Here is a 27,721-nt window from a genome sequence, read left to right on the forward strand (position 1 = left end):
AAGCAGAAGTTAAGTGTAGTTCAAATCTCCTTTACAAACACTGTAATTCACTCTTCCTACAACTGTCCTTACAGCTTGATATTCAGCCCCCGTCAGTAGTTTTTCTGGCATTAACCACACAGTTCTTCCGTTATTTATGAGGCACTAGGCACCTGCAGACAGTGATATAAGACAAAATAAAATTCTTGTCTTCATGCAAATTGCATTCCAGGTAAGGAGGGAGAAAATAATTAAAAGAGCAAGTAGATAAAATTACTTTAGAAAGTTTTATATGCTGTGAAAACAAATAAAGCAGGGGAAGAGAAGTCACAGTGCCAAGACAGCTCAGAGAAGACTGCCCTGTGAAGGTGACATTTAAGTAAGAAAAGAGGGAGCCTTTCCTCAAAGAAAGGCTTTTAGAGTCAGAGGAACCTGCAGACACAGGAGCCTAGTGTACAAGTATGCTTTCAGGGTAGGTTACCATGGGCAGAGGTCAGTGCCCTGCTGGATAGTAAGGAAAGGCAGGATGGCGGAGGTGATATGAACAGCTGAGACCTTGGGGATTATGGACAAAGCAGGATGAGTTAAGAATCACTTGGAGGGTTGAAATCCAGAGTAATATGGTGGAAGGATCACTGTGACTCCTTTGAAGAACAGAAAAGCCCACAGGTGAGGAGAATGTGTGACAATATTCCAGTTGAGAGGCAAGGCAAAAGGTCGCACTATTGCAGGATAGCAACAAGGCTAGAGATGGCTAGATTCCATGGTCACCAGAATCGTATGATCACCAGTCAAATGCGTTCATTTATTGAGGTCTTCTATGGTCTACACCTCTCCCAAAACTCATAAGTTGAAACGTCATCATCGATACAATAACATTTAGATAGTATATTGTTAGGAGGTCATTAAAACATAAATCTAAAGCCATTATGAATATGATTGAATAGGTTTTTTTAAAAAACAGTTCACACATGGTTAGGTCCTTCTTTTGCCTTTCTGCCACTTGAGGACACAGCAAGAAAGCTCTAACAGACACTCAACCTGCCAACCCCTAAACCTCCAGCCTCCAGCCTCCAGCACTGTAAGAAATAAATTTCTGTCCTTTATAAAATGAAAATCCAAGGCTCAGGCTTTTTTTATTGCAACACATTAAACAGACTATGATATGATCTTTACAGTGGACTTGATCAGTCATCTTCCCACCATTTCATATAGTCTATAAAGTAAATTATGAATAGCTAGAAATAAGGAAGATTTTTGACAATGATGCTAAGAAACTGATTATAACTTTAGGGAAAATTAAGAGCTACTAGCTTCACTTGACACTCTAAAATCAACATGGGATTACAGAGTTTTTAAATCATACTATAGAAAATCAAAAAGAAGAAAGCACATGAATAAGAAGAATTTTCCAAGTTAAAAAAATAGGAAGGGGAGAAAATACAGTCAGAAAATTCAAGGCATATTCTACAAAATTAAGAGACTTGATCATTAATAAAAGGCAAAATGAGGTTGGGATGAATGAGGGAGAATGATGAAAGAGGTAAAACTGATCAAGATGCATCGTATTCATCTACTATCTTGTTGAATGGCAACTTCTTTGTACAACTACTTAAAAATAAAATTAAATAAAAGAAGAGGAAATTTGGATTCAGAGACATCATCATTGCTCATGAGTAAAATAATGAGCAAGAAAGACTTTGAGGCACAGAAAAAGGCGCCATTTACAAGCCAAGAGAGATCCCAGGAGCACCCATGATCTCAAGCTCCCAGCAAGTGTTTCTAATACTTTCAAGCCTTTAAAATTGAGACAATAAAATAAAATGTATGATATGTAAGCTACCTCAAAATACATTAATAAAAACAAATATTGAAAAAAAATCCAAAAATTTGACTATGGGACATTTTTTAATTCCTTATCTCAAGGGAACACTACATAAAAATTATGGATAAAACAAGCCAATAATGAGGACCAATAATAGGTTGGCTATCTTATGTAAAGAATTATAATCCCAATAAGAAAAACACTGGGAAACTAATAAAAAGCAAAATGAATAGATAGCTAATAGCAAAGGAATAGCTAATTCACCAAACATCAAGCTCATTCAAATATCACTAATGTGAGTGAAAGAAAGTATTTGTTGTAATCCTCTCGGGTTGCTGTGAAAGAAAAACTTCACACAGTCTTGACAGTTTACAAGCATCAGATGGTTGTTTCTCGTGGTTCTGGAGGCACACGAGTCCAAGATCAAGACACCACAGGTCTGCTGAGGGCCTATTTCCTGGATAATACGTGAACATCCCCCCCACTTCAATTCTGCTTGATGGAATGGTCAAGTGGAGATGTTTGGCCTCTTTTATAAGGGAATTTATTCCATTCTGGAGGGATCCATTCTAATCACCTCCAGGGTGATTAATACAATCACCCTAATACAATACAGTCTTTCCTGATTACCACAGGGAATCCAAGATGTCAACATAGAAACTTTTCTGAGACAAATATTATCATCATAGCATTCAATTGGAATACTTGCCTGCTGAGTGTCCCATACTAGATAGATACAGCGTAAAAATAGATACACTGTAAAATATTGTTCTTGTGGAAAGAACTTAGTTTCCCAGTAACCGCATTTTAACTGAGGGTCTAAGAATATTATCCAAAAGATGAAGAGGGGGAGAAAAAAAAAGCACAAAAGTGTTTAATACAAAAAACTTACTATTGTCAGAATCTGCCCAAGTAGGATAGGCTCTGCACTCAGAAGGCTGTTGAATCTGAGCAGGAGTTTTTCTGGCCCTGGTAACAGCATCTATCAGATAACACAGTGCCAGAGAAAGATATATCACTAAATAGCAAAGGTAATGCTCAATCCCTGATGTGGGAGAGGACCCAGGAGGTTCCCTTGTGACACTGGGAATCCAAATCCTGAGCAGTGAGCAGCAGATAGGAACACAACCCTCAGAAAAACCAAGGAGGTAGCAAGGCAATGACCACAGTTCCTGTGAATGAAAAGTGACATCCAGTCTTACCATGTTGGCAATGGAGACTAACACATCTCCAGAGAGACACAGATTACTCCAGATGCTGATCTGAAACTCTAGGTTTTCGTCTATACATATGTAACAGTGGACAGATGAGTCTGACTCAAACACAAGCTCCAAAATCTGTGTCTAGACTGAGGATTGTGATCGGAAGTGGCTGACTTGGGTGTCCATAGAGGACCGGGCTGTCATCAGTGATCAACAGGTAAGGGAACTGAGCCATTGCAGTCCAGGGTATAACATCTTCCATCTCTAAAAAGGCATCTAACACACTCTAACAAACTTAGGGGAAAAGAGACAGAAAGAGAAGATCATGTCAGGACAATCAGATCATGTAGGGCATGGCTAATAGCCACATGCTTGTGCATAGCAGGCACCCATGATAGGATTGGCCCCCAAGATATCTTGATCTCTGCCCCTCCCAGAACTAGCTACTTCTTGGAGATAACAAGCCTACATGCTTTGTAAGCAAACTAATCCCATCCCATCCTCCCACACACCCATCTGCCTTCTTTATGAGCTCATACACTGTGTATTACACTGTCTTATTCACCCTAGAGCCAGGCACCAAAAGTTAGTTATGCAAACTAGCCAATCTCAAACCTGCTTAGGCTGCTTAACCTGCCTCACCTATTTCTTTCCATAAAAGCACAATAAAATTTCTTTTTTTACAGTTCCCTTCATTCCATTCCTGTAACCTACCTCGTATCCCTCTGCCAGCCAGCAAAGCTGGTATCACATGCTCCCCTCCCATAGAGAACTATGAAGATTAAGGTGCCTTTTAAATGCCATTGTGTCTGCTGATCTATTGACCTCTCCTTACCTAAAAAAAAGCACAATCTACGTTTTGAAACAGTGGCTGATGGGCAGATTGTCAAAATCCAGACTGACAAGTTTTAGCAATCTTATCTCAATATCAATTGGCTAGACACCTGGCAAAGACAGCTCATGGATACAGAATTAAATTGCCTCCCTCTAAATGTACTCAGCACCTAGTGGCCTTGCTCTGGGAAGATCTGTGCTTCAGATCTGAGTCTCAGGCAAGGCACAAGACATTCATCTGCCCATACAGACCACATGACCTGCCCAGCAGTCCTATATTAGGAGCTAAATAAAATGGATGGAGAAATCTATCAATCAATCAGTCTATCTATCTATTTCTCCATCTTTCTCTATAGATAGAGTTATAGGTAGCTGTATCTTTCTGTATATATATCTATATATATCTATATATATCTATATATATTTCAGATATATAATCTTCAAATATTTTCATATATCTTTTATAAAATAATTTATTTTTCAAATACATAATATATACCTACATCTCTATATATAAATGTATTACATAGGTATTTTCAAGTATATAATGCCTTTATATATGTAGCTATATATATATACATATAGATATATAGAGATAGATAGATATGTTCTTCAAATAGTTGTACAAAGGGTTTCAATTTAACATGTCCATTTATGGGCACAATGCATCTTGATCAGAGTCACCCCTTCCATCATTCCCCCTACATACAAGTACGCCATTCCACACAACTCATCAAATTTCCTAGTCCATGTTCATGTGTGTGCATTGAATATTATGACTGCATTCATTCTCTATTCCTCTTTTCTAAAATGTTTACCTTAAAACACTAAATTGGGATAGAGGAGAGCTGTCATATAACAAAGGTCACTGAAGCACTGTCTGTCATCTTGAAAGTTAATACTCCCTCCATCTGAGCTTGGAACCCCTTCCTGTGGTACAGAACGGGACACATTTCTCACCCATCCTGGTAGACACATGAGAATGAGACCACCTCAGCCCGGGAGCACCCAGAGGTGCATTAGAGGCACCCTGAGGTGAGTAGTGAGGCACAGCCCCCACGTCAGGCCACAGCAGAAGCCCATGTGATAAAGGGAAGCAAAGACCTTTATGCAGTTTTTCCTTACAGGTGTTAGGGGTACTGAGGAGCCTAGTTCTTCAAACTTCTCACAAGGAAGAGTAAGACAGTCATCGCTCTGGAACTGGAGGTATGGCTCAAGTGGTAGAGTACCAGTCTTCAGTGAAAAATCTAAGCAAGAGCACACACATACACACACACACACACAATCACTTGATTATTCTTTAAAGCTGCTTTGGAAATCATAGCTTAAACAGAAAGTCCACATAATGCCTCTTCCAGTTTGAACTTGTGAGTGCTGGCCTGGGTGATCTTCACCCAGCAGGCTCTGTCCTACTGCCACAAGGCAATAGGCATTCACCCTGCTGAGCCAAGTCTGCGGCTGTAGCCTCACCTTATGGGGACTGGATGGGTCACAAAGCTAAGCAGACTACCTCCAAGAGCATATATCCAAGAAGTCTGGATATGAAAATGGAAAAAAAACACCTGAATACCAACTCTCTCTGAGAGAAAGACCAGAAAAACCTGGAGGAGAGGAGGCTTGAATAGAGCAGTGGTGGATGATGTACAAGAGACCTACAGGGAGCCTACAACCTTGAGGCTGGGAGAATAATTAAACTGCCAACCTGTGCTGACCTTAAAATGGCCCACATGAATATAAGGCCAAAGTGGACAAATGCTGGTAGATTTTACAGGTGGAGTGCCATGCAGTCAGTAAAAATAAATTACAGATAAACATGGTTCATATAGTTGGCATGTAGGAAATCAGAACAGGAATCCTGTTTTAAGGAGGAGGAGTAGTGGGAAGAACAATAGAGGTGATGAGGTTGATCTGTATGCATTGTACACATGTAGAAATGTCACAATGAAACCGTCTTTGTATGTGTAATATATGCTGATAAAAAGAAAGAAAGGGAGGGCTGGGAAGGTGGCTCAGTGGTAGAGTGCTTGCCTTGCATGCCTGAAGCCCTGGGTTCGATTCCTCAGCACCACATAAGCAAAAAGAAAAAAAATCCAGAAGTGGCACTGTGGCTCAAGTGGTAGAGCGCTAGCCTTGAGCTGAAGAGCTGAGGGACAGTGCCCAGGCCCAGAGTTCAGGCCCCATGACCGGACCCCCCCCCAAAAAAAAGAAAGAAAAGGAGGAAATAAGGGAGGGAGGGAGGGAGAAAGGAAGGGCAAAGGGAGGGAAACAAGAGGAATCAGGGAAAAGAGAGGAAAGAAGGGAGGTAGAGCGAGAGATAAAGAGGGTAAGGAAGGAAAGAGAAAAATGAAGAAAAGTAAGAAAGAGAAAAAGGAGGGGAAAAGAAAAAAAGAAAAAAGAAAGGAAGGAAGGAAGGAAGGAAGGAAGGAGGAAAGAAAAAAGAAAAGAAAAGAAAGAAAGAAAGAAAGAAAGAAAGAAAGAAAGAAAGAAAGAAAGAAAGAAAGAAAGGAAGGAAGGAAGGAAGGAAGGAAGGAAGAAAGAAAGAAAGAAAGAAAGAAAGAAAGAAAGAAAGAAAGAAAGAAAGAAAGAAAGAAAGAAAGAAAGAAAAGAAAAGAAAAGAAAAAGAAAGTTGTGGAGGTGGGTAGGGAAGGGATGGTAGGGGAAAAACCAAGGAGGGGCAACAATGCTTGATAAGAAATGTACTTATTACCTTGCTCATGTAACTAACCCCTCTGTAATATTTTCACAATAAAAAAAAAACATAAAAAAGAAAGAAAGAGAGAGGGAGGGAGGGAAAGAGGGAAGAGAAAGACAGAGAGAGAGAGAGAGAGACAGAGAGACAGAGGAAGAGAGAGAGAGAGAAAGAGAGAGAGAGAGAGATCCCTAGTCACCATACTAAATGCCTTAAAGTAAGCTGCTCCTGCTCCTGCTACAGCCCTCAACACTGGGGCCCTTGCCCTGGAATCTCCTGGCTTGTAAGAACCTGCCTGCACATCAAACATTTTTCGGTTCAATCATGTTCCTTTGGCCAGTTACTGATTACTGTGTGCATTTTTAGGTCTGACTCACCACCCCCACACTAGACCATGTGAAGGAGAGTTCCTGCCCTGGGCTGAGTTCCCAGGAGCACAACATACACTGACAAATCCTGACTTGCTGACTTTGGTCAGTTTAATAACTCAACTGTCCAACTCTCTGAAAAGGCAAAGGTCCAGCCAGCTAAGAAAGAAAAAGAAAAAACCCAAAACATGCCTTTGATCCAGCTAAGTGAACAGTGAACACAAAGTGCTAAGAACACAAAGTGCATTTGCAACTGTGAAAACATTCCACGGGTAACTAACAAGATACTCTTAACTCATTTTTATTTTTTTATTTTTTGGGTCTTAACTCATTTTTAAAACCTATTGGTACATTGCTTCTTATTCTGATGTGTAGTCTAAGATAATTAAAATTATGTTTCATGAAGCTCTTTTTCTTATAATTGGAGTAACTATCTTTAATTATACCAGCAGATTTGCATATTCTAGTTGACCCTAAAGACTTGTATATGCCTTTGTCAAGAAGCCAAAAATCCAAATGTCCATGCTTACTTCATTTTATAGAATTGAAATGATAGATCTATCTCCTGGGAAAATAATTATACATATATGTGTATGCTTTTCTAATTTAAGATAACAATTTCTACTGTTATTTAACTTTATTAAACAGTTCCTGAAAACAAGAGATTTTTGTTGTTGTTGCTCCTGCTGCTGTTTTTGTTGTCTCTTTTCCTTTTATCTTGTTTGTTAGTTTGTCTTGGAGAGGGCAAAGAAGAGCATGGAAAGGTGGGACAAAGAAACAAATACAGCAATGATATCATTAGACATTATGTGAAAAATGAACTATGTAACTTGTGAGTGGGGACAGGAGGGAAAACTGGAGATAACTGGGAGAGAACATGGTCCAAAAATAAATGTACTCTTTGTTTTGCTTTTCTTTTCTTTTTCTTTCTTTTTTTTTCTTTTGGTCAGCCATGGGGCTTGAATTCTGGGCCTGGGTGCTTCCCTCAGCTCTTTAGCTCAAGGCTAGCTCTCTACCACTTGAGCCACAGCACCACTTCCAGTTTTCTGGTGATTAATTGCAGATTAAAGAGTCTCACGGAAAAATAAAAATTAAAAAAAAAAAAAAAGAGTCTCACGGACTTTTCTGCCCAATCTGGCTTTGAACTGTGATCCTCAGATCTCAGTCTCCTGAGTAGCTATGATTATAGGTGTGAGCCACTGGCACCCAGCTAAGAAATGTACTCTTTACCTGATCTGTACATCACCTTTACAATAACAATAATATATATTAAAATTCCTGAAATAGTTTTTTTCAAATTATCGGAGTCTATGGAGCTATTTACTCTGAGTTTTAAAACTTGAAGGAGATCAGGGCACTAGTGGCTTATACTATAATCCTCAGGAGGAGGAGGCTGAGATCTAAGGATCAAAAGGCCAGAAAGGAAAGCATGTTCAAGTGGTAGAAAACAAGTCTTGAATGAAGAAGCCAAATAAGAGTGAGAGGCCCTGAGTTCAACCATCAATACCATACTGAAAGAAAAAAAAAATGAACCTTGGAAAGTTTAAACAGACCTTAGGTTCTCACAGTGTAAAGTTACAGGGTTAAGTAATGGTAAGGTTTGCCGGAAGTTAGTTAGGAAACAGCAGAAATTGAACCTGATGCTTGACTTCCTTTGGTTCACTCCTCCTGTCTTACCATCTTGGAAGCTGGAAAATATGAGCCATGAACTGGACAAGAGAGACTGTGAGTTTCGTTTGTGAACAGTTCTATGCAACCCTGAGGTAAGGCATCTAACCAAAAACAAATAATATTCAAGCTTTGTTAGTATAAATAACAAATTCCTGCAGCCTACTGCGACAATCTAAACTCTTCCATTTTGAGTTTCTCTAATTTTTTCTAACCCTTGAACTTCTCAAAAAAAGAGAGAGAGCGCTTTTGGGAGATTCTAACAGTAGCAAAAAATGTTAAAAAAATTATATTCAATTTTGTATGTTGAAACATCCTCGCTCTAAATTAAGTTTACAAGAAACTATAATAAATATCAGAAAACTGCAAGCCTAAAATCATGCCAAATATGTGCATAAATTAGCAAATAAAAAAAAGAGGGAAAAATCTACTAAGGGCTTTTCCTTAACCCCGAAGGAGAAGCCATGAAGGGCTTGAAAATAAGATGAAAGCTTAAGTCTGTAGAGGAAAATATAAACCACATCCATGTTTGATTAAAACACTTCTCCCTCTGCTTTACAGATGATCAAGGAACACACAACCAGATTTTCACATATGAGGAGTTGGTTCTACTACCCAGAAAAAAAAAAAAAAAACTTCTTAAGCCTAGATCTTGCCAATTGGGCATCAGAGGAAAGGGTTTTGAATTTCATATTCAATCCAAATATTTATGTATGTGAAAGGCTTGGGTCCTTAATACTTAAATTTTTTTGACTCATCCAGGACCTCTTTGAATATATAGCAGGAAAAACATCCAGGAGTTGGCTTGTCTATATTTTATAGCCATTATTATTTAAATAAAAATAATAATTGTACTAGTAAACACTCTTTAGGTTGTAGTGTTCCTAAAATATACTTCACAAATGAAAAGATTAAACACCAAGTTACCTGGTTCTCTTCTGACATCTAGTGTTTCTAGATATGATTGCAAAACACTTCGATTAATTTTAAGCTATTTAGTATGAAAATGGTATATGGAATAAAAGCTTTAGAATAAATAAGTGTAATAATCAAATTCAATTCCAAATAAAAGTAACAAACCTTCAAAGGAGTAAAAGAGCTTAACACTCCCCTTTGAGAATTCAAAGGTCTATATTCTTCGCAGTTCCGTTAAGTAGACAAAGTTGATGTTAGGTGAAATGAACCCCAAGATAAGTATTCAAATGTGTTTTTTTCTTTCATGCGATTGTTTCTAACATATTTATAAGATTATTTCTTTGTTGCTTTGTATGCCTCTCCCAAGGTATAACCCCTGCTTTCACCGTATTTGATGATGTTATAATTTGTGGAGGGGAAGGGAAAAAGCAAGTCATTAAAATAGGGATACAGGTGGACCCATTGCAACAATGAGATGTACAAGTTGTTATGTCAAAAGACAAACTTTACAATTTTGTGGGGGGAGGGAGAGGGGGAATATGGGAAGGGATGGGAAGGGGAAACAGAGGAGGCAACAATGTTTGATAAGACATGTACTCATTATCTTGCCCATGTAATTGGAACCCCTCTATAAGGTATTTTCATGCACACAAAAAAGTAGACAAAAAGACCCCATAGAGTTTTAAAGTGAATTACCCCAGAAGCCACACTTTGGAAGATAGAATATTGGAGTATTTATAACACTAGCAGTCTACAGGCGGCCCATTGTAACAATGCTGTTATAATACAGACTCCAATATTCCATCTTCCAAAGTGTGGCTTCTGGGATAATTCACCTTACAATAGGATGTGTACTTCCAGGTGATTTGTACTTTTAGAAGGCACAAGGCCATCCTAACCAGAATCTCAGCTTACTTACAAGGTTTGGGTTTCACTGCTCCTCAATAAGGAGTGAGACGACACTGGACATGCATCATAAAACATCTTGTGGGGCTGGGAAGGTGGCTCAGTGGTAGAGTGCTTGCCTTGCATGCATGAGGCCCTGGGTTCAATTCCTCAGCACCACATAAGCAGAAAAAGCCGGAAGTAGTGCTGTGACTCAAGTGATCGGGCACTAGCCTTGAGCCGAAGTGCTGAGGGACAGTGCCCAGGCCCAGAGTTGAGGCCCACAACCAACAACAACAACAAAATCTTGTGCAAGGTCTCAAATTAAGTACAATGGTAGGCCCTTTAGGACCTAAATGGAAATGAGTGCAGAACCAGTCACTGAAGATCAACATCTCCACACCATTCCAGTGTTTTACATAGGAAATTATGGGGAAAATGTAAGTGGTAAGAACTTCAACACTCACTTCCCAAACAGCTTTAGAAGCTAAAGCCTGGGTATATATTGTGGCTCTTCTGTGTAGAAAGGCTCAGGTTTATGCAACCCTTCTTGCTTTCATTCTTTTGTGCTGTTCCTTTTGCTAATCTACACACAAGCCCTCAGTCATTGTTTTCCATATACATTTTTATTGTGTACAGAGGTGTTACAGTTACATGAGTAGGGTAATTAGTAAATTTCCTATGGAGCAGTTACCTCCTCCTTTGTTGATCCCCTATCATCCCTTCCTTCCCCAACTCCTCCCTCCCCACCCCCCCGAAATTGTAAAGTTCATTTTCAACATAGTGTCTTGTACATCTCAACCTGTATCCTTATTTAAACATTTTGTTATATCCCTTCCCCTCCCCAAATGCCCTCGGTAATATTTTTCCATCATCTCTGCTGTCAACCTGCTGGCAGGTGTTTGGCCCATTCCCTCCTCAGCCTCCACACTATGTATCAGGCAGATGCCAGAGTGGTACTCTTTCCTTTAAAGGCTCCAGACTGCCTCTCAGCAACAGCAGGAGGCTGTTCTAACCAAGAAGCCTCTCATTTCCACTGATACAGTGGCATCTGACTTGATGAGAACAGTCTGTGCTTGAAAAGTCTGCTCTTCATACTTGCCCTTGAGTCCCTGCCTCTTCTTCCTGCTGGAGATGATGTATGGAAGACAGGGTGTGGGCAACACTAAAAGAGATTCTTGGGGCTCCAAGTGTGGCTCAGAGTTACAGCACTTCTCTATCTTGTACAAAGCCCTTGTTTGATCCCAAGCACTACAAAAATAAATAGATATAAATAAAAACTACTGGAAAGAAATCCTTTTATTGGAATAAGTTATTCAAGCAAGACTTCAAAAATCAATGATGGTCTTTAAAATGATAAATTTAACGAGTGAAAAACAAGATTGTTCCTAGTTTTTTTTTTTGCATTACTCATGACCAATAGACAGTGAAATGCCTTAGAAGTGGTTAGATTGTAGTACTCATGGGAGAAAGATGAATGTAGCATGAATATGATATGACATACTATCAGTGCTCTCTACAAAGACAAGCAAATCTATATAGATCCAATGCAAAGGGGTTGGAAAGAGGCCCGGTCTGGTGAGTAGTGTTAGTACATCTACCTCTTCTAGTGGTGGAAGATGATGACCTTAGTCATTCAGCTATGACCTTAGCGATTCAGATACAAATGACCATTCAGAAACAAACTTGCCCAGAAACAATACTCAGAACAAAAAAGTCAACCAAGGAAACGTCTGACATATTTTTTATTAAAATTCTTTCTTGGATGATGACATTTATAATTCCTATTTTTGTTTCTATATTTGTCCTTATTACCCAAAAAACATGATTTATCTCAGTATCTTCAGATTATTCCTTTCTCTATCTGCCCCCAAAGCCATTCACAATGTCTCCCAAAACCTCTCCCAGTTTCCCATTTTTTTCTTCTTCAGTTACAGCTCTGAAAGGCACAAAACACAGATGTGTAAACACTATTTATTAAATATAGATCAGAAGTTCCTCTTTTCTAGCCAATTGCTTCTCCTGATGGAATTATCAAACTTCTGACTTTCAAAGTGATGGTAAGTTATAGAGAAGGGTGGAACACATAAGAGGACTATAATTAAAATGTACCCAAATAAATGTGCCATAGTTTTAAAAATTATTTTCCATGAAGAATAATTCAGTTACAAAAGAAATTACTGAAGGGCTGGGAATGTGTCTTAGTAGTAGAGTGCTTGCATGCATGAAGCCCTTAGTTCAATCCCTCACTACCACATAATCTGAAAAAGCCAGGTGCTGTGGCTCAAGTGGTATTATTCTAGCCTTGAACAAAAGAAGCTCAGGGGCAGTGCCCAGACTCTGAGTTCAGGACTGGCAAAAAAAAAAATTACAGAAATTTACCAAAGTCTACACTGTGTAAGGTTAAAAAGTTCAAGACACCATGTGTGTCCAATGACTGAGGTAAAACAGAGCAGACAAGGGGATGTCTGTGTATATTGCTACATATATACCACAAACATACAATGAAATACAGAAAATTCCTGATAACCAAAGAAATGAAAGAAGAGATAGAATTTTTAAAGTCCTTAGCAAAAATGGGAGGAGGAAATTATACAATGATTTATTTCCAGATCAATAAACCTGAATAAAAATTTATACACTCAATAAATTTATTTTTTCTAATCTTCAGGTATAAGAAGGCTTTTCTATGAAAAATACTGATTATTCATCTGTCTTGTCATTCAATTATCGCATGCAGTAAATAATCATGTTCATGATAAAGCATCAAAGCCAGTCACATATAGAAGAAATCTCTGGCTTTCTCCTATAGCCATGATTAGCAATTTATAACAATTGACTCAAGGACTTTTCTAAAGTTGCTCTGTTGACACACTGAAGATTTTCAATCAAACATATAACATTGCTGGAATGAAGAAAAATTTTTAGTATAAACTGGAGAGAACTGATAAATCAGGGATTCCTTCTCTTCACTGGGAGACCCAAAGTGATGATTGTTTTTTCGAGCTGCAAGACAAAGAAAGTATTTTTTTTTAAACTGATCATACATCAGACAAGGGCCTCATATCTAAAATATACTTAAGAGATCAAAAAAGTAAACCCCTCAAAAACAAATCCTCAAAGAAATAATAACCTAATTAAAAAATGAGTTAAACACTTAGAGAGACTTCTCCAAAGAAGAAATAAGAGTGGCCAATAGACACATGAAGAAATGCTCAACTTCTCTGGCCATAAAAGAAATGCAAATCAAAACAATACTGAGATTCCACCTTACCCCAGTCTCAAAAGGGGACACTACTACACTGCTGGTGACAATGTAAACTTGTTCAACCACTCTGGAAAGCAGTATGGATGTTCCTCAAAAGATAGAACACAGAGCTCCCCTATGACCCAGCAATACCATACCTGGGCATTTACTCAAGTGACCACAATCAAGACCACAATCAAGACTAAACCTACTAGCACAACCATGTTCATGGTTTCCCTCATTTGTAACAATTAGAATGTGCCTATAAATCTATACATAAACCCAATGGATACTAAAAGACAAAAAATTACATTTGGACATGATTAATTAAACAGAACTTCTAAACATTCATACAGTGAGACCAAAAGAGGATATTCTTAGGAGTGGATTACAAGGGCTCAATAGCTATGTGCATATGTGATCATATAAAATGATGCTTATCAAAATGAGCTCCAAGAAATGAAAACAAGAGATTTGTCATTGTACAGTTTTTGGTTCTTTTTCTTTTTTTATTGTAAAGGTGATATACAGATGTACAGATGTTACAGTTACATAAGTAAAGTACTGAGTACATTATTTTAGAATAGTGTCACTCCTTCCCTTATTTTCTCCCACTGTTTTCCTTCCAGAATCTCTCCCCTCCAAGTTGTATAGCTCATTTCCAACACAGTTTCTAGTGAGTTTCACTATCTTTTTTTAAATTTATATATATCTTTTTTATGTATCTATCTATCTATACATATATATATATCTTTTTTATTAAGATGCTGTACAGAGGGGTTACAGTAACATGAGTAAAGCAATGAGTACATTATTTTTCAATCATTGTTACCCCTTCCCTTGTTGTTGTCCCACTATCCCTTACCTCCCCCACCTCCCTTAGTACTCCTCTCCCCCCACCCCCCAAGTTGTAAAGTTCATTTCCAACATACTGTCCTGTAGGATTCCTTGTTGCAATGGGTCATCCTGTGTCCTTGTTTCAGCGTTTTGTTATTCCCCTTCCCCTCCCCAGATCAGACATATGTATATACAAGATGCAGGGTACCAAAATCAAGTACAGTGACAACATGGGATATACCATAGGAGGAAGAAGATACAAAGGAAACATCCTGATATCTTTATGGTTTATTGAGAAAAGTTCACAATTAATGAACAGAGGTAGGTAAAATGGCCATGTAGGTATTAGATTGTAAATCTAACAACAGAGGCTAAGTCCTCTTTTTACCAAAGTCCTGAGGTGCTATATCACATTGAATTTCAAATTCAAAGGAGCAGCTTTCAATCCTGCCAGGACAGTTCATCCTTTTGCCCACTATTTCTGTACTTCCCCTTCCCTTCCTCAAATCAGATAAACTTACATGAAAGACAAAAGGTACACAAATCAAATATGGTGATAAAAGGGGAAAAAAGTATGGCCAATACACACATGAAGCAATGTTCAATAGCTCTGGTCATAAAAGCAAATCAAAACAACACTGAGACTCTACCTCATCCCAGTTAGAATAGCCATTATCAAGAAAACTAACAGTAACTGATACTGGTGGAGATGTGGCCAAAAGGGAACACTACTATACTATTGGTGGGAATTTAAACTTGCTCAACCACTCTGGAAAGCAGTATGGAGGTTCCTCAAAAGACTAAACATAGAGCTCAGCAATCCCACACCTGGGTATTTACCCAAATGACCACAATTAAGACCATACCAAACATACCAGCACAACCATGTTCAGTGCAGCATTATTTACCATAGCTAAGATATGGAACAACCCAGAGCCGCCCCTCCCCTCCGTAGATGAATGGATCAAGAAAATGTGATATTTCTACACAATGCTTCCATGAGAAAGAATGCAGTGCCCCATTCATAAGGAAATGGAAAAAAATTATATTAAGTGAAGCAAGCCAGACCCAAAGGAACACAAGAAACAAGGCTTCATGGTTTCCCTTATTTGTAATAACTAGAATATATCTGTGATAGTCTCAGTAGAGGATCACAATAGCTCAATAGCTAGGTGCATATGACCATATAAAATAAAGCTTATCAACATGAACTCCAACAAATAGAAATAAGAGGCTTTTATAATGTACTGTTTGCAGTTATTTCTTCCCCTCTCTTTAGTTTAGGCCCTGTTATCACTGTTTTTGATTTCTGTACCTTTTGTCTTGTATATAAGTTTATCTGATTTGCAGAAGGAAAGGGGAATCAGAAACGGTGGGAAAAAGGGTGAATCAATTCAACAGCAATACTCACTAGAAATGAACTTTACAACTTGAGGGAAGGAGGAGTCAGGGGGAAAGCAGGAGAAAATGAGGGAGGGGGTAACACTGTTCAAAAAGAAATGTTTTCTACAGGTATTTAACCAATTTTGCCAGCACCATTTACTGAAGAAGCTTTCTTTTTTTTTTTGGCTATTCACAATAATTTGTGTGTGTGTGTGTGTGTGTGTGTGTGTGTGTGTGTGTGTGTGTGTGTGTGTGTGTGTGTGTGTGTGTGTGTGTGTGTGTGTGTGTGTGTATATACACTATATATCATATATATATGATAATCTTATCAGATGAGCTGAAAAGCTCAAAAGCTATGTACATATGTCCATATAAGATGATGCTAAGTAAAATGAACTTCAAGATATGGACACAAGAGGTCTGTCTTTGTTGTTATTGCTTCAAATGTACTATGAAATTTTTTTTGTTTCCTTTGTATGTTCTTCCCCTGTTGTCCCTGTACTTGATTTTGGTACCCTGAATCTTGTATATGCATTTGTCTAATCTGGGGAGGGGAAGGGGTATAACGAAACACTGAAACAAGGACACAGGATGACCCATTGCAACAAGGATACCCAGAGGACAGTATACTGGAAACTCTACAACTGTGGGGAGGGGGCAGTGGGGGAGGAGTGGGGGAGGGGGGAGGGAAGGGATAGTGGGACAACAATAAGGGAAGGGGTAACAATGATTGAAAAGTAATGTACTCATTGCCTTACTCATGTAACTGTCTTAACTCCTCTGTGCAGCATCTTTACAATAAAAGAAATTTTTTTAAAAAAGAAATGTACTCACGACCTGACTTAAGTAACTGTAACCCCTCTATACATCACCTTTACAATAAAAAAAGAAAAAATGAGTGGATGACAGGGTTTTCAAAAGACTACTGTACAATACTTCATCCAGCAATCAACAGTAAGTGAAAAAGAGGCCAGCAAGAAGAGAAATACTTCACAGAATTTCCCTCCAGTACAGGTGCATCTGATGTAGACCAGTTACTTATAGTGCCAGCAGATGAACCTGCCCTGCATCAGATCTTGTGTTGTACTTGCTCCTCAGTTCATTCAAACACATACTAAGAAAAGCCTGGGGATGGTGACAAGAGACAAGGCAGGGGCCTCACATTGGAGAAGTCCAGCCTGGTAAGCACACAGAAATTCACTGTGCATTGTTATCCTAGTGCATAACCACTGAGATGCTGCAAGAGCCAAAAGGATGAAGAAACTGAAGAAGAGAAGGCAGATGGAGAATTAAGAGGTATTTTCCAGGCCGGGCGCTGGTGGCTCACGCCTATAATCCTAGCTACTCAGGAGGCTGAGATCTGAGGATCGCAGTTCAAAGCCAGCCTGGGCAGGAGAGACCTTGAGACTCCTATCTCCAATAAACCACCAGAAAACCGGAAGTGGCGCTGTAGCTCAAGTGGTAGAGCGCTTGCCTTGAGCTGAAGAGCTGAGGGACAGCGCCCAGGCCCAGAGTTCAAGCCCCACAGCCGACAAAAAAAAAAAAAAAGAGGTATTTTCCAGACAAGGCAGAATTAGGAGATTACAAAGAAGACAGGGCTAAGTCTAGATGTAAAAAGTGAGAACATACACCTTATCTTAACCTCAAAATAAAGATAGCCTCCTTTGGTATTTTGAGAGGGAAAAACAGTGGCAGATAAAGACCCAGGGGCTCCATTGATTAAAACTACAGCAAAGGGGGCTGGGAATGTGCCTTAGTGGTAGAGTGCTAGCCTAGCATGTATAAAGCCCTGAGTTTGATTTCTCAGCACCACAAAAACAGAAAAAGGCACAAGTGCCACTATGACTCGAGTGGTAGAGTGCTATCCTTGAGCAAAAGAAGCTCAAGGACAGTGCTCAAGCCCTTAGTTCAAGCCCCAGGACTGGCAAAAATAAAAAAAAAAATACTGCTAAGACTGGGTGCTAATGCCTCACACATCTAATTGTAGCTATGGGAAAAACAGGATCTGGCTTGAAGCTAGGACAGGCAGGAAAGTCTATGAGACTCATCTCTACCTACCAAAACGATGGAAGTGAAGCTGTGACTCAAGTGGCTGAGCACTAGCTTTGAATAAAAAAGCAAAGGGACAATACCCTGAGTTCAAGCCCCAGTACCAGGCCCTGAGTTCAAACGCCAGTACTAGTGCAAAAAAAAAAAAAAAAAAAATTAAAAACACTACAGAAAAACTACTCTGCCCATTGCTGTTCTTATTCATCCCCCATAGAGAGGACAGAAAAATAGTCTTTCAGATTAATGTCATCAGAAGAGTTTTTGTTGTTTTTTTGTTTTTAATTTGGATTTTTTTGTCTTGAAACTATCCATTATCGTAAAGAAAAATGAACTCAGTAGAAAGTATTTGGCTTCAAAGTGAGAACACAGGGGAAGATAAAACCTTAGGGACAAGCTGAGAAGGTGGCTCAGTGGTAGAACGCTTGCCTTGCATGCCTGAGGCCCCGGGTTGGATTCCTCAGCACCACATAAGCAAAAATGAAAAAATCTGGAAGTGGTGCTGTGGCTCAAGTGGTAGAGTGCTAGCCTTGAGCTGAAGAGTTGAGGGACAGCACCCAGGCCCAGAGTTCAGGCCCCACGACCGGACCCCCCCGCCCCCGAAAAAAAAAAAAGTCTGGGGCTTGGAAGGTGGCTCAGTGGTAGAGTGCTTGCCTTGCATGCATGAGGCCCTGGGTTCGATTCCTCAGCACCACATAAGCAGAAAAAAGCCAGAAGTGGTGCTGTGGCTCAAGTGGTGGAATGCTAGCCTTGAGCTGAAGAGCTGAGGGACAGCACCCAGGCCCAGAGTTCAAGGCCCATGACTGGCAAAAAAAAAAAAAAAAAAAAAAAGACAAAAAAAGCCTCCGGAGCCGGGCGCTGGTGGCTCACGCCTGTAATCCTAGCTACTCAGGAGGCTGAGATCTGAGGATCACGGTTCAAAGCCAGCCCGGGCAGGAAAGACCGTGAGACTCCTATCTCCAATAAACCACCAGAAAACCGGAAGTGGCGCTGTAGCTCAAGTGGTAGAGTGTCTCGCCTTGAGCTGAAGAGCTGAGGGACAGCGCCCAGGCCCAGAGTTCAAGCCCCACGACCGACAAAAAAAAAAAAGCGCCTCCGGATGGCTTCACATGGCCCTGCCTTGAGTGCCATCCTGCCTCTGATAAGCTGTCTTAAACTCATACCACTAACTGAAAAAAAGTACCCCCTATCAAACTCTCAATTAAACTAAAGGCATAAAATACTCTGAAAATCTCTGTTCTCCCATCACCAAAAGATGGACAACATTAGTAATTTCCTCCGGTGTGCCAGTACTTGCAGGCAGTTAGCCTCAAAGCCACATACTAGTGGGTATTGCTTTACATCACTATCCTGGAAAAATAACATGTCATTCTCACAAGTTGTTCTAATTCAGGCTTTCTCCCTAAATAAGTAGAGTAATGAAGGAAACCCTAAATAAAAAGCTTCAATAAAGACAGAAAAGGAAAGGAATTCAACCTTCTGTTGCGTGTATGACACAAATTAACTGGCTTGGCTTTGCCTGATTACTGAATAACTCAGCTTTAATACTTTCACGTTATTTATTATTTGTTTTTAAGTACGATGTCTAGATCTCATAGACATTTTAGGTTTTTTAAAAAAAAGATGGAAATCTAAACCTCAACAAGGGCAATTTCCTTCCGAACTATAGTAGGGCACAGAGGCTCAAGTTTGTGATATTAGCTACTGGAAGGCAGGAGATGGTGGGATTGTGGTTCATGGCTAGGCAAAAGTTAAGACCCAATCTCAACCAATGGCTGGATACTTTGACATGTGCCTGTCATCCAAGCTTCAGGGGAAACACAGGTAGAAGGATCAAGATCCAGGCCAGTTGTGCATAAAGCAAGAACCTATCTCAAATATAAACCAATGCAAAAAGGGCTGTCAGTGACTCACATAGTAGAGGGCTTGTTTAATAAGTAGAAGGTGCTATGTTCAAATCCCAACAAGAACCCTCCTCCCCACCAAAAATCAGTGAAGAGAGAAATTTATGTAGCCATGTATTACCTTCAGAAACAAAGAACTCTGCTAAATAAAATGCAGTCTTCACAGCATTAGGTGCATTGGAAATGCCTTTTGAGTCCCACTCATATGGTGCTTTCTCTGGATGCCACTGGACCCCATATACTGGATATTTATATCCTGTAAGAAGAGCACAGACTAGTAAGCATTAAGAATGGCTTTAGATGTTACATTTACTTGACTTCATCATGTCCTAAATTGTTTTATATAACAATTACATAATTATACAATTTATTATACAATTTATATAATTGTACATATTCTTTCGGATACAAAATAACTTGTATTAGTCAATCTGAACATTTTCAATACCATATGTTACTGATTTGCATTTCTAGGTAATCATAGTAAAGTAAAATAGTTCATCTTGGCATGTGCATGTATGTATATACATATGTGTATACACACGTCTATGCCAATACTGGGACTGAACTGGGACTTGATCTCTTGCTTGGCTTTCTGCCAACATCCAGAGCTCTACCACTTGAGCCACACCTCCAGCCTGGCTTTTGACTGGTTATTCTTAGATTGAATCTGAAGAACTTTTCTGCCAGTGCTGACTTTGAACTATGATCTTCCAGGTCTCAGTCTCCTGAGCAGTTTGGGATTACAGGTGTAAACCACTAATCCAGCCTTAAAATATATCCCAGTATAACAGCCAAATGTACATTTTGGCTCTATTTTTAAGGGCGGGGGAATGTTTTATGAACTGAAGCCAGGCCTTCAAATATACTGACAACTTCCACCACAGAATTGCAAGCCCCGGCTTAAGTATACATTTGATTAATAACACAGTTTTCCTTCATGCTAGGTCTGTTCCTCATTTTTCCTTCCTACATAGTTTCAATGAAGTAGTATTTACTGGCATTTCCAGTGAATATACATAATCACCTCAGAAAATTCACATATTTATCTCTTGTCTTCACACATACTTTTCCTTGTGTTTATAGAACAATATTTCCCTTCTTGTAAGTATTTCTTTGGAACTACATTGATAACCACCCAGAATGTGTGGAGGAAATGAAGAGAATCAGCTACAAATAGATATGCAAGGGAAAGACTTCTGTCCTCTCACATCCCACCCTTCTTTTTCACTGGGCAACAGGTTACAAGAAGGCAAGCATTTCATCCCTGCTTTGTCAGGGTCCATACAAGGCAAAGTCCATCAAGCAGCTCTGGGCATGTGCTCCATCACTCTCAGGTCTCTCTCCTATCTCCTTTGTACTCTGTGGCTACTTTCTCTCTGACCTAGGACCCATAGGCGGGGTGACCTGGAAAGTAACTATGAAAGGTAGATATTCCGGGGTATTTTTCTGGGATATGCAAAGCATTACTGAGAACTTAAAAAATGAATTTTTTTTTTTTTGGTCCGGTTGTGGGGCCTGAACTCTGGGCCAGGGCGCTGTCCCTCAGCTCTTCAGCTCAAGTCTAGTGCTCTACCACTTGAGCCACAGCCACTTCTAGTTTTTTTCTTTTTTGCTTAGGTGGTGCTGAGGAATTGAACCCACGGCCTCATGCATGCAAGGCAAGCACTCAACCACTGAGCCACCTTCCCAGCCCCCAAAAATGAATGTTTTAAATGGTCAGCTTTAGTGAGGATTTAATCTGGTACACTGAGTAGTGTAAGTATATACACCAAGATCAGGAAACAGGATTGACCTTCTTTTATAACCTGCATTACTAAAAGACCAATACAGTTTCCTGAGAGTTGTGAGATTCATGCCATGCCTCACTAATTGAGAACAAGAGCCTCAAGAGTGGAAAGGGAATATATAAATAGAGTATGTTCCATATTAAAGGTTTTTCTGGTGCTAAAATTTTCAAATGAGTCTCACATGATAGCATAGTCAGGGGAACCAAGGAGTAGGAATACATAATAATCTTTTTCCTTTCTTTTTTTTTGTTTGTTTTTGTTTTGTTGTTGTTGTTGTTGTTTCTGGTCATGGGACTTGGATTCTGGGCCTGGGCACTGTCCCTCAGCAACTCAGCTCAAGGCAAGCACTCTATCACTTGAGCCACAGCAGTACTTCTGGTTTTCTGGTGGTTAATTGGAGGTAAGAGTCTCACAGACTTTCCTGCCTGGGCTGGCTTTGCACCTCAATCCTCAGATCTCAGCCTCCTGAGTAGCTAGGATTACAGGCATGAGCCACCAGCACCTGGCTCAATAATCTTTTATTTAAACAGTCATTCATTCAATACCTTTACCCAAAGCTCTAGAAACAGGAGAATAAAACAAAGTTCCAACTCTGTGAGCTCTTAGTCTTCAGGAAAGACAGAACTTAACCTAATATATGTGATAAGAGGCATTCCAACTGGGCATGGTGGGTTCATGCCTGCAACTCCAGCATTCAAAGCTAGCCCAGGTTAAAAATTATCAAGTGCACATTTCAGCAAATAAACTGATTATGATAGAGCATAGCTGTCATCCCAGCTATGTAGGAAGGTTAGGAAGATTGTATTGAGACAAAAACCAAGACCTGATTTGAACAAGAGCAAAATGGGGTTGGACATGGCTCAAGTGGTAGAGTACTTTACCAAGTTCAGTCCCTGATTATAACCCCAGTATCATCAAAAAACCAACAAATAAAAATAAAAGCATAGAAGAAACTTTACCAAGGAACACAAAGCAGCAGCACAGAAGAGCAGGAGAAGGAATTATGGAGGACAAGGTCTCTTGGAGATGACAGCTGACCTGTCTTTCAGTATAGCTGAGAGTGTATCAGAAGCACATGGAATGGAAGAGAACTTTAAAGAAAAGAAAAAATGTGAGAAACACTGCTGTGTGAAGGACAGCATGTGCTGAAGAGGTCTTAAAGGAATGGTGGCTAGAGAGGAAGGCAGGAAAGCAGGCGAAATGATGAGGTAAGTCTAGGCTCTATCCCCTACCCTCTGAGGAGCTTTGTTCAGCCTGTATGCTCAGACTTGGGGTCGGAGAGGGACGGCCAAGGCTGACTGCAAGATACATTGTGGGAACATGATTAGGTGATCACAGCAACCCAGCCACAAGATATGTAATGCTGAAGGAGGATAAGGACAGCTAGGCAGGGAGGAGGAAACACATTCAAAACACATCTAGGAAACAGGAATTGGCATGCATTTTCTAGACTAGGAGAATTGAAGGCAAGAAGGTTGGTTCCAAGGTTTCCAAATTTAGTCAATGGTGATACCACTAATTGATGTTTTAAAAATAATAATAATAAAGGAAAGGAGGGAGCCAAGAGTGAAAAAAAAATAACCTCACTTCACATGGAGCTGGCAACTTTTCCCAGAATTCCTTGCATGCTATTATTATGACCCCCCCACTTATTTGACCAATGGGCTGTGGTTTGGGTCTGCTTTTCACATTAACATGCTGGAAATGATCTCCAAAGCTATATGTCCATGGTCTGTGGAGGTGGAACTTTGGGAAGTAATTAGGATGAGATGTGGACAGAAAGGTTGGTCCCTTGGCATTAGTGGCTTTACTGAGAGACAAGAAATGGGAGACATGCTTTCTCTGTCTTGCCAGGTGGCACATTCAGCCATGTTATCGTGTAGCCAGTAAGTACCAGAGCCATTTCTTCAATTTGTCCAGCCTCCAGAACCATGAGTTCTATATAGCTGTTTCTAATGAATTATCTACTCACTGGTATCCAGCAACAGAAAACTGACTAAAACACAGTAATACAGCCAATCTTTGAATCCTACTTAATTCTAGCTTTTTTTTATTCCAGCACCCCGTCTCCCGGGTAGCTCTACCTAGCCTCACCAGACAAAGACAAAATCAAGAAGTCCATTTGGCACATAAAGCAGATAGATGGAGACTCCCACTCCTCCTTTGCCAGGCACCTTTCCTTCTTCTAGATTCTCCCAGCATCTCCCTGTCTGCCCCTTCCCATCAAGCTCTGTTCACAAGAAATCCCATGTAAGTGTCCAGTCCTTCTGGGAGAGGTAGGAGACAAAGTCCATAAAACATTTCCTCTTAGGGCTACCAGGTAAATCATCACCTATCTATGCATGTCAAGGCATTTATTGTTACCTAGTTAACTCTATACAACCATATTCTTCTTTGGCCATAAAGACCCAAAAGCAATACACCAAAAGAAATATTCAAGACTGGTATATGTACGCACAGACATGTATTTAGTAGAAAAAATAAAACACCTAGCAGGTTCTTTGGCTGTCTTCAAATCTCAGCTACTTAGAAGGTAGAGATTGGAGAATAGCTGTTCAAGTCAGCCCAGCCATCTCAACTTAATGGCTTAGTGGCTGGGAGTGGTGGAATATATCTGTTAACCCAGCTATGAAGAAAACACAGTGGCTGGGTGAAGGGGCATTTACCTGTCATTCCCAGTCAAGAGGAAGCTTAGGCCATCCTGGCATAAGAAAGTGTGACCCAACCTTGAAAATAATCAGTGCAAAAGGAGTTGGAGATATAGATTAAGTGGTAGAATTTCTGCCTTCAGGTATGATGCCTGAATTCAATCCCCATGTGCTGCCAGGGAAAGGCAAAGGGAAAAAAGAAAAAAGAAAGAAAAGCATTGATATATCTTAACAAAATTCCTAATATATCCAGTCATTCTAAATATTCATGTGGTTCTACCTTACTGGAAATATGTCTCAAATGGTAGATCACTAGCCTAGCAATCTTGAGGCCTTGAGTTCAAATCCTATGGCCATCAAAAAAAAAAAAAATGCACTTAATTCTACCTCACCAGAAACTGCCTGGATAGAGTATAATTAACAGCTTAACAGGTTTACTAACATTTACTAACATGTGTCACTGTTTGCAGCTAATATTCCAGTCTGAAAAAATAAATGTTACTGTGTTAAACTCCACATGCCTGTGGGGGGGGGGGGGGTGCGCATGCATGCGCACCAGTACTGGGGCTTGAACTCAGGGCCTAAGTGTTGTCCCTTAGCATTTTTGCTCAGGACTAGTACTTGAGGCACAGCTCCCACCCTGGCTTTTTGCTAATTAATTGGAGATAAGAGCCTCAGGACTTTCCTGACTGGTTTTGAACTGCAATCTTGAGTAGCTAGGATTAGAGGTATGAGCCACCAGTGCTCAACATGACTTTTATTGAAAGACAAACAGCTTCTGGGGCAATTCTTTAAGGCATCATTATCCATTAGGGTTTAATTTTTCTTACTGTGACTCATGGAACATACAGAGTTAATTGGTGATAAAAGCTCAGGTCATAAAACGACCACTATTTTCTCTATATTCTTCTCAATTTTTATTTGTGTCAGCTCTTTCCTTTGTCTAAAATTTCTAAAATTGCAAAATATGAAACCATTTATTTGAAAAAATATGAGAAAACACACACATATAAATATATATGCTTATATACATATATATAGTTATACACACACACAAACATACATAGCTTAGGAAACAAAATGGATACCTGCTTATCCAATTATCCATTAACCAGATCAGAACATTAAACATGACTGATAATTCAAAAGTCCCCAAAAGATCCCCTGACACTGTACTATGTTCCTGTCAACCTAGAGATTTTTACTGCAATAAATTACCCATCACCTCTTTCTATCTCTATAGTTTCCTTTTTTGTCAAGTTTTGATTACCACATAAATGACAATATACCAACAGAGTATATGTTCCCTTAGGTTTCCTTTAAATCAAAATTGTTCCGACATTCCTGCAGAATGTGGTGTGTGGCTTTACCGCTACACAATATTCCAGTACACTCATTTATTTAGCCTCTGCCCTGACAACAATTTGTATTGTCTCCCCTTAGGGACCAACATAAATAATAGCAACACTTTCATTTTCATGCACAGGGAGATTTCACTGAGATACTTTTAAACCAAGGAACTGAGCTCCTGTAAAATAACACTAGAAAATGTTCAATTTGATAAAGTAATGCCAGAATATTTTCTCCCCCATCCTACATGCACAAATGCGTGCTGTGCCACACCCTGGACAGCATCTGTAACTAACAGACCCAATTTTGCAATCATGCCAGTGTTAGATGGATTTCCTCTGTGCCCTTCATTTGCATGCCCCCAATTAAGATCACACTGAGCAACTCTTCTCCCTGAACCATGAACTATGTATGTACGGGATACCTAAAGTTTGTTCCCAAAGTATCTATTCAGACCTCTTCCTCATGTGTAATAAGCTGCTTTTGCTACTTATCTCACAATTTTACTTTATATTTAATACATAGATTCCATTTCAGTTACACAGATTAGAAATATCTGTTTTATGTGTTTGTTGAACACCACTTCTTAATTTGGTTGAATTCATCCATCTTTCCCTTTATAGTTTGTATTTCATTTTTTTTAAAGCTCCTGACCTTACATAAGATCATCATTATATTTTCTTTTATTTCCCCCAAAATCTTTTTCTAGTTCTCTTTTCCACTTGAGTCTTTTCTTCAACTGATTGACTGATGGCAGTACTAGGGTTTGAACTCCAGACCTATGTTTGTTAGGTATTCACTCTTACCACTTAAGCCATGACTTATTGCTGATTGATTTGGAGATGGGAATGCCTCAAATTTTCTCACCAAGGCTAACCTTGAACCACAAATCCTCAGGTCTTAGCTTCCTGAGTAGCTGGGATTAGAGGCATGAGCCACTGAAACTTGGCTTAATCTTTTTTTTTTTAATATGGAATCTATCTGTACTACTTTTTCCTTTTCCTTCCAGAGTTTTGGCTGGTATATTAGAAGACTCAACTCTAGCCTCCAGATTCTAATCTTTGTATCAACACACTTTACTAGTATCTATGTTATTCCTTCAGATCTATCTTCTGTTCTAGTTTACTTATCTTTCCTTATACCTAAGCTGCTTCTTAAGGCTTTTTATTTTAATTTCTTTTTTTTGTTGTTGTTTGTGACAGTAATGGGGCTGGAATTCAGGGCTTGGGAGTTGTCTAAGCTTTTTTGTTCAAGGCTGGCACTCTACCACTTATGCCACATTTCACTTTAAGATTTTTGCTGATTAATTGGAGATAAGACTCATGCACTTCCCTGCCAAGACTGGCTATGCTCATCAGATCTCAGCCTCCTGTGTAGTTAAGATTACAGGCATGAGACACCTCTTATTTTCAACTCTAATATCTCACCCAGCTCTTATTTTTAACTTCTAATAGCTGAGCTTAGTTCAACTCTGTTTCATGCTAATATTTTCACTTTAGAAGTTTTCATTTTAGCTGGGAAGGTGGCTCAGTAGTAGAGTGCTTGCCTTGCATGCATGAGGCCCTGGGTTCGATTCCTCAGCACCACACAAGCAAAAAGAAAAAAGCTGGAAGTGGTGCTGTGGCTCAAGTGGTAGAGCACTAGCCTTGAGCTGAAGAGGTGAGGGACAGCGCCCAGGCCCAGAGTTCAGGCCCCACAACCGGACCCAAAAAAAAAAAAAAAGGTTTCATTTTAGCCAGGCACTAGTGGCTCATGACTATAATCCTAGCTACTCAGGAGGCTAAGATCAGCGAATCATGGTTCAAAGTCAGCCCAGGCAGGAAAATCCATGAAACTCTTATCACCAATTAACCATCAGAAGACCCGAAGTGGTGCTGTGGTTCAAAGCGGTAAGCACAAGACTTGAGTAAAAAAAAAGCTTAGAGACAACATCCTGGCCCTGAGTTCAAGCCACACAGCTAGCAAAAATAAAAATAAAAAAAATCTCATTTTAAAAGTTAAAATAAACTGTAAGCTACTATACTAAGTCTCGTAATTCTAAAATCTTTTTTTTTTTTTTTTTTTTTTTGTCAGTTGGGGGCCTGAACTCTGGGCGTGGGCACTGACCCTCAGCTCTTCAGCTCAAGGCTAACTCTCTACAACTTGAGCCAC

General features: G+C 39.6%; 1 protein-coding gene across 1 annotated transcript in view; it reads right to left on the reverse strand.

Moving 5' to 3' along the window:
* Positions 1-12,092: 12,092 nt before the first annotated feature.
* Positions 12,093-27,721, reverse strand: part of Ggh (gamma-glutamyl hydrolase) — a 37,251-nt gene continuing 21,622 nt past the window's right edge. Inside the window, exons 8-9 of the mRNA XM_069990800.1 lie at positions 19,904-20,038; positions 12,093-13,371 (exon numbers count right to left, since the gene is read on the reverse strand). Of these exons, the coding sequence (XP_069846901.1) occupies positions 13,250-13,371; positions 19,904-20,038 (257 nt within the window). The 3' untranslated portion in view covers positions 12,093-13,249. The remainder of the gene's footprint in view (positions 13,372-19,903; positions 20,039-27,721) is intronic.

Source organism: Dipodomys merriami, unplaced genomic scaffold (genome assembly GCF_024711535.1).
Source record: "Dipodomys merriami isolate MVZ:Mamm:240054 unplaced genomic scaffold, mDipMer1.0.p SCAF_4, whole genome shotgun sequence".
Taxonomy (NCBI): Eukaryota; Metazoa; Chordata; class Mammalia; order Rodentia; family Heteromyidae; genus Dipodomys; species Dipodomys merriami.